Source organism: Oncorhynchus mykiss, chromosome 15 (assembly GCF_013265735.2).
Source record: "Oncorhynchus mykiss isolate Arlee chromosome 15, USDA_OmykA_1.1, whole genome shotgun sequence".
Lineage (NCBI taxonomy): Eukaryota > Metazoa > Chordata > Actinopteri > Salmoniformes > Salmonidae > Oncorhynchus > Oncorhynchus mykiss.
This window is the reverse complement of record NC_048579.1, coordinates 17,659,065-17,667,565: the sequence shown is the minus strand read 5'-3', so window position 1 is coordinate 17,667,565 and position 8,501 is coordinate 17,659,065. Positions and strand designations below refer to the sequence as shown.

The window sequence follows — 8,501 nt, the reverse complement described above, 5'->3', positions numbered from 1 at the left end:
AGCTCACCTAATGACATGTTTGCCGAGGTGGGGGGGAAAAAGCAAACAGAGATGGCAACATGTTGGAAATCCAAGGGCCCTGTCTGTTACCAACCCTCTGGCTAGTGAACAGGACCATAGAGCAACCTGGAGAGAGAGAGATATTAGGACAGCACCATAGAGCAACCTGGAGAGAGAGATATTAGAACAGCACCATAGAGCAACCTGGAGAGAGAGAGATATTAGGACAGCACCATAGAGCAACCTGAAGAGAGAGAGATATTAGGAGGACAGCACCATAGAGCAACCTGAAGAGAGAGAGATATTAGGACAGCACCATAGAGCAACCTGAAGAGAGAGAGATATTAGGAGGACAGCACCATAGAACAACCTGAAGAGAGAGAGAGATATTACGACAGCACCATGGAACAACCTGAGGAGAGAGATATATCAGGACAGCACCATAGAGCAACCTGAAGAGAGAGAGAGATATTACGACAGCACCATAGAACAACCTGAGGAGAGAGATATATCAGGACAGCACCATAGAACAACCTGAGGAGAGAGATATATCAGGACAGCACCATAGAGCAACCTGAAGAGAGAGAGAGATATTAGGGGGGCAGCACCATAGAACAACCTGAGGAGAGAGATATATCAGGACAGCACCATAGAGCAACCTGAAGAGAGAGAGAGATATTAGGGGGGCAGCACCATAGAATAACCTGAGGAGAGAGATATATCAGGACAGCACCATAGAGCAACCTGGAGAGAGAAACAGAAGAAAGAAGGGGGGGGGGGGGGACAAGAGAGAGAGTGTGTGTGTGTGTGGGGGGGGGGGGGGGGGGTGTATCAGGTGATCAACAAAGCAGCTGTTGTTGCAGGTGTAAACACCTTGCACACCTTGCTTGTGTGTCATAATGAAATACACACCGCAGGTCCACTTCATCTGGCCAGAGTGGGAACCAACGAGACCAGAGAATGGAATAAACCGTGACATCAAACCAGCGTTGTCCATGTTATGGACAGCTCTCTATCACGGTACTACTGTGTAGCCCCATACTGTAGAAGTATGACCGTGACAGCAGAGAGCCAGTGTGACATTTATGGTTTACAGTACATGCACGAGGTTGTTCTGTTGACACTGGATATGCATGATGAACTGTACTTTCCTGGACACCTGTTCCCCTCCTGGAACCGATGAATGGAATTACCCGTGATATGACTTGTATTAATATGCTAATGAGGTATGTATGCTAATGATGCAGTTCCTATGGTGATGCTGAGGTGTCCAGACTGAGCCAATCGAGGAATTTCCCACGATGTCATCAATCTATTTTTTGTTTAATGTGTGTTCTCGTCAAGGTAAACTTTGAAAGATGCTCCCCTCGATTTCCTACTTTTATTACAGTAAGCACCTTGGTGGAGATTGGAAGTGTAAACAATGGCTATGTACGTCATATTGCTGGAAGAGATGGTATTTTGTACATAATATGATGCGGTGCTCCTCATGCTCCAAGACACAGGATATTGACCTGTGGCTGTCAGAGAAATGGTCAAAGATGTGCACTCTTCTCATTGACATATAGTTTAAAATTAGGGAAAGTACGTGTGTATGGGAAATTGGGAAGATGACATACTGGAAGGCTACTTTTATATCCTATCCATTCTGACTAGAGGATTATCCTAGGTTATGAAGACAGACTTTTGTGTGAGCTACACTAATGAGTCTATGGTGCTGAATATTGCATCGGCACTCTGATTTGAGCTCAGAAGAAACGTGAACTCTGGCCAGAGTACTCAGCAGCACATTTCCTCATTCTCTCCCCTTCTACTCTGAGTCATTTTGATGTGCAGCGGTTGTGGGTTAACCTCCTACCAGCACCAGAAGCATGCCGTTACCACTCCTTCTCTTTCCACCCTTTCCTCTCGGTCTCTCCTCTTCACTTCTCGTCATCTGCTCTAGCTGGTTTTGATGTGCAGCAGTTGTGGGTTAACCTCCTCCCAGGCAGCACATTGGGGAAGCTTCCTTCCTGCAAGCTGTTCAGGGCTAAGAAGCTAACAAAACGGGTCTGCCCTGCAGATATTCTCTCCACTGACAAGATGCTGGAACCAGTGGGAAGGGCAATCATACAATCCAAACAATTGCGCACGAGCCGGCCCCTCACTGGGCTAGAACACTGGGGCCTGAACGCAGCCTACGGGCTTGAGCTGTAGATGAGAGTCTGTGCCAAATGTAATGTGGTACAAGCACGCTGCAATAAAAGCACGGCTTTACTTATTAAGCAGTCTACTCCACTGTGTATGGGGTCTGGGAAGGGGAGGAGAAAACGGAGGCACACTAGTATTCAGTTTACCAACCAACCACACACACACACACACACACACACTGGGATCTAGGGTTCTGGAGCTTAAAGCTACAATATGTAGCTTCGCTATACTCGCATTAAAACCTGCTAACCATGTGTATATGACCAATAGAATTTTATTTGTATCTTTTTGTGCGACCATACCAAATTCACATAGAAATGTGAGTTATAGATCTTTCTTTCTCCTTGAAAGCAAGTCAAAGAAGCGGTAGATCTATGTGCGCCATTTCTATGCTTCCCGTTCTTCAGTTTAGTTTTAGCGTCTTCTACTTTCAGTTTTGTGCCCCAGCTTTCAACAGCTGAAAATATCATATTTTTGTTTGTGGAAAATATATTTCACAGTGGTTTAGATTGTTTAATTATTTTCTACACAATGACTGCTTGTTTTGTCATATAACCTGAAATTAGGGGAACTATTTAAATTTCAGCAACCAAAGGCCATAGAAAAGACATACACACACACTTAGATTTCACAAGGTCTGGGAATACAGTGTTACATATCCAGCTCTTAGTACACAACCTGGGTCGCATACACACAGGAATACAGTGTTACATATCCAGCTCTTAGTACACAACCTGGGTCGCATACACACAGGAATACAGTGTTACATATCCAGCTCTTAGTACACAACCTGGGTCGCATACACACAGGAATACAGTGTTACAGTGCTAAACAACCTTAAAATATGTAAAACACTGGAGGCAGTCTAGCACTGGAGGCAGTCTAGCACTGGAGGCAGTATTGTATGCTCTAAATTTGTAAAGATTTAATCAGAAGACGCTGTACTGTGTATTGTTATAGTGTACTGTGTATTGTTATATTGTACTGTGTTGTTTTATTGTACTGTACTGTGTATTGTTATTGTACTGTACTGTGTATTGTTATATTGTACTGTGTTGTTTTATTGTACTGTACTGTGTATTGTTATTGTACTGTACTGTGTATTGTTATATTGTACTGTACTGTGCATTGTAATATTGTACTGTACTGTGTATTGTTATTGTACTGTACTGTGTATTGTTATTGTACTGTACTGTGCATTGTAATATTGTACTGTACTGTGTATTGTTATTGTACTGTACTGTGTGTTGTTACATTGTACTGTACTGTGTGTTGTTATATTGTACTGTACTGTGTATTGTTATTGTACTGTACTGTGCATTGTAATATTGTACTGTACTGTGCATTGTAATATTGTACTGTACTGTGTATTGTTATTGTACTGTACTGTGTGTTGTTATAGTGTACTGTACTGTGTGTTGTTATATTGTACTGTACTGTGCATTGTAATATTGTACTGTACTGTGTATTGTTATATTGTACTGTACTGTGTGTTGTTACATTGTACTGTACTGTGTGTTGTTATATTGTACTGTACTGTGCATTGTAATATTGTACTGTACTGTGTATTGTTATATTGTACTGTACTGTGTTTTGTTATAGTGTACTGTACTGTGTGTTGTTATATTGTACTGTACTGTGCATTGTAATATTGTACTGTACTGTGTATTGTTATATTGTACTGTACTGTGTGTTGTTATATTGTACTGTACTGTGTATTGTTATATTGTACTGTACTGTGTGTTGTTATATTGTACTGTACTGTGTATTGTTATATTGTACTGTAATGTGTGTTGTTATATTGTATTGTACTGTGTGTTGTTATATTGTACTGTGTATTGTTATATTGTACTGTAATGTGTGTTGTTATATTGCATCAGATATGCATTCATAATTTTTCCATCCAGTTTTTAAAAAGCAACAAATTACCAGGAACAGCTATTCATTAGGGTTATCCCCTTGTTTGTCATATTAGTATTACACTCTATTACATTCCCCTGAACATGTTGGGGGAAGAACCTGAACGTTTCCTTGTAACCGGACCAGTGGACAGATTTGGGGAAGAACCTGAACATTTCCTCTTGTTTCAAAACCAGATAATATGCACAGATACATTTGTTTGTGGTTTGTAGTTGTGTGGGATCGGATGTTTTGGTCTTACTTACTGTATGCCTGGTATGCAAAGAAGCTGTGTGTGTGTCTGTGTGTGTGGGGGGGACGACAGGCTAAGGAGCTTTCTTGCAGAGATGCTGGCTGTGAGACATGGTCATCTATTCCTCTGTCTTTTGTCCCTGTGTGTACCACAGACAGAGGAGGCTCAGGGATAGAGCTACAGAGATATGGGCCCCATGTAGCCATGGTCATTGAGACATTTTACTGATGCATAGTGTCTATATAGATCTATGAAAAGATTACATTGAGGGCTTGATGGGGCACGAACTGATATTATAACAAACTAATTTACAAGGCGAGTGAATGTTCAGTAATTAGAATAAAAAACAGTTGTAGTGATGATACTAACCTCTCTCTCTCTCTTTCTCAGGACGCCTTTGTGGAGATCTATGGGCAGCAGAGGATCTCTGCCTTCCACTCCTGGCCCTACCTAAAGACAGTGTTCGGCCTGGCCGCCCTGGGTGCAGCCGGAGTCACCATTGGAGCCTTGTTCATCCAGAAGTGATATAAAAGACCCCAGAGGACCCTTCCCCTCCCTCTCGCCTCTCCTACCAGGTTCTTACCCAGTAGCCCAAAAAAGAAAGGCAAACAGCACTTTTTTCCCTTGAAAAACTGGCGACCTATAACTTTGCTGTGCACGGACTACAATATTTCGTCTCTCGTTCCTCGCTTTTTCTTTTCTCTTTGAAAGCACCTCACAGCTCAGCACTGCCCATCCCGGGCCTGTAGCCCGGTTCAATCCCAGAGCTGCCGGATCTTCAAAGGAGACCGCACCGCTCTGTTGCTTGGTTGCTTATTTGATATTCCATGACCCGTCCTCTTGCGTATTGAAAAGATGAAAAAGAAAAATAAGTATACAAATCAATCACACGGAATGCAACATGTTTTTTCTGACAAATGCAGCCTTGTATATTCATACAGACTTACAGATGGATTCACCCATGCGTACTGTATACTAGACAGCTACCAACAGGGAATATCATTGGAAAGATTGCATACACACTTGATCATTTTATACTAATGCATAAACACATACCAACGGGTAGATACTGAATGTTGCAGGCAAACATATTCACACAAACTCATGTGTGTGCTCTAACAATTAAACAAATGACTTTTATGATGTATGGTTAATGAACATAAGAAAAGTGATTGTTTATTCATAAACCGAAAAACAAGATTTTCTTTCTTTTTAATAACTATTTTCAGCATGATTCTGTGGTGTATGTAGCATGTAACATTGACAGAAAAGTAAAACATTTTTAAAAAACATCCCAAGTGTACTGTACATACAGCTTCCATCGCCAGCATGAGTGGTGAAAGTGGTCGTTTTTGCCTGAGTGACCATTTATGCATGATGACTTTTGATGACAGGAATTATTGGTTTGTTTTTCTAGTTTGGGTGGTGAAGGCTCACTGTGCACAAACCCCCAAGGGAACTTCAATCAAATCCAATAGATGTGAGAATTTCCTATTAAAGTTCTTGTCTCTGATTCGTCCCCCATGTTTCTTTGTTTGTGGAACACAAGAGCGTGACCTAAATGTTGAGAAGGAATATTCTCCGGAGTTTCTCTCGCTTGTTGTATATTCTAAGGATCGAAAGCCATTTTCAAGCACACCTGAATGTATTATAGCCAGTCCCAATGTGCCACCTACCCAATCCCTTTGGCCCAAACCCTTTGATGGGATAATAAATCGAAGATAGTAAAACGAGGATAATAAAACGAGGATAGTAAAACGAGGATAGTAAAACAAGGACAATTTGTCAGTCCCCACATGGAAAAAGGCTGTTTTAAGCTTAGGGCTTAGGTTGAGGGTTTTGGTTGCAATTAGGGTTAGAATTAGGGTTTGGGTTAAGTTAGGGTTACATGCAGACTACACCGGCCACGCGCATGCGTCCACATGCTTCATTGCACGCCTGTTGATTTCATCCTCAACAGCCTTGGTTTCTCAAATGATTGCCTCGCCTGGTTCACCAACTACTTCTCTGATAGAGTTCAGTGTGTCAAATCGGAGGGTCTGTTGTCCGGACCTCTGGCAGTCTCTATGGGGGTGCCACAGGGTTCAATTCTTGGACCGACTCTCTTCTCTGTATACATCAATGAGGTCGCTCTTGCTGCTGGTGAGTCTCTGATCCACCTCTACGCAGACGACACCATTCTGTATACTTCCGGCCCTTCTTTGGACACTGTGTTAACAACCCTCCAGGCAAGCTTCAATGCCATACAACTCTCCTTCCGTGGCCTCCAATTGCTCTTAAATACAAGTAAAACTAAATGCATGCTCTTCAACCGATCGCTACCTGCACCTACCCGCCTGTCCAACATCACTACTCTGGACGGCTCTGACTTAGAATACGTGGACAACTACAAATACTTAGGTGTCTGGTTAGACTGTAAACTCTCCTTCCAGACCCATATCAAACATCTCCAATCCAAAGTTAAATCTAGAATTGGCTTCCTATTTCGCAACAAAGCATCCTTCACTCATGCTGCCAAACATACCCTTGTAAAACTGACCATCCTACCAATCCTCGACTTTGGCGATGTAATTTACAAAATAGCCTCCAATACCCTACTCAACAAATTGGATGCAGTCTATCACAGTGCAATCCGTTTTGTCACCAAAGCCCCATATACTACCCACCATTGCGACCTGTACGCTCTCGTTGGCTGGCCCTCGCTTCATACTCGTCGCCAAACCCACTGGCTCCATGTCATCTACAAGACCCTGCTAGGTAAAGTCCCCCCTTATCTCAGCTCGCTGGTCACCATAGCATCTCCCACCTGTAGCACACGCTCCAGCAGGTATATCTCTCTAGTCACCCCCAAAACCAATTCTTTCTTTGGCCGCCTCTCTTTCCAGTTCTCTGCTGCCAATGACTGGAACGAACTACAAAAATCTCTGAAACTGGAAACACTTATCTCCCTCACTAGCTTTAAGCACCAACTGTCAGAGCAGCTCACAGATTACTGCACCTGTACATAGCCCACCTATAATTTAGCCCTATCAACTACCTCTTTCCCAACTGTATTTAATTTATTTATTTATTTTGCTCCTTTGCACCCCATTATTTTTATTTCTACTTTGCACATTCTTCCATTGCAAAACTACCATTCCAGTGTTTTACTTGCTATATTGTATTTACCTTGCCACCAAGGCCTTTTTTGCCTTTACCTCCCTTCTCACCTCATTTGCTCACATTGTATATAGACTTGTTTATACTTTATTATTGACTGTATGTTTGTTTTACTCCATGTGTAACTCTGTGTTGTTGTATCTGTCGAACTGCTTTGCTTTATCTTGGCCAGGTCGCAATTGTAAATGAGAACTTGTTCTCAACTTGCCTACCGGTTAAATAAAGGTAAAATAAAAATAAAATAAAAATCCATCCACACCAGACGTGATCACGACATGCAGGTTAAAATATTAAAACCAACTTTGAACCAACTATATTCATCTGTGGGCAGATCAAAACACATGTTCATGGGCATTTAGCTAGCTAGCTGTTGCTAGTTTTTCCTAGGAGATGAGCATCGGGTTGTTATTTTCCTAGGAGATGAGCATCGGGTTGTTATTTTCCTAGGAGATGAGCATCGGGTTGGTATTTTCCTAGGAGATGAGCATCGGGTTGGTATTTTCCTAGGAGATGAGCATCGGGTTGTTATTTTCCTAGGAGATGAGCATTGGGTTGTTATTTTCCTAGGAGATGAGCATTGGGTTGTTATTTTCCTAGGAGATGAGCATCGGGTTGTTATTTTCCTAGGAGATGAGCATCGGGTTGTTATTTTCCTAGGAGATGAGCATTGGGTTGTTATTTTCCTAGGAGATGAGCATCGGGTTGGTATTTTCCTAGGAGATGAGCATCGGGTTGGTATTTTCCTAGGAGATGAGCATCGGGTTGTTATTTTCCTAGGAGATAAGCATCGGGTTGTTATTTTCCTAGGAGATGAGCATCGGGTTGGTATTTTCCTAGGAGATGAGCATTGGGTTGTTATTTTCCTAGGAGATGAGCATTGGGTTGGTATTTTCCTAGGAGATGAGCATCGGGTTCCTAGGAGGTGAGCATCGGGTTGTTATTTTCCTAGGAGATGAGCATCGGGTTGGTATTTTCCTAGGAGATGAGCATCGGGTTGGTA

At 42.3% G+C, this 8,501-nt stretch overlaps 1 protein-coding gene across 3 annotated transcripts in view; it reads left to right on the top strand.

Moving 5' to 3' along the window:
- bcl2a (BCL2 apoptosis regulator a) overlaps nucleotides 1-5,855 on the top strand; it is a 67,080-nt gene extending 61,225 nt beyond the window's left edge. For all 3 annotated transcript variants that reach the window (XM_021562511.2, XM_021562510.2, XM_021562512.2), the window contains exon 3: nucleotides 4,733-5,855. In XM_021562511.2, the coding sequence (XP_021418186.2) occupies nucleotides 4,733-4,867 (135 nt within the window). In that variant the 3' untranslated portion in view covers nucleotides 4,868-5,855. The remainder of the gene's footprint in view (nucleotides 1-4,732) is intronic.
- Nucleotides 5,856-8,501: the final 2,646 nt, after the last annotated feature.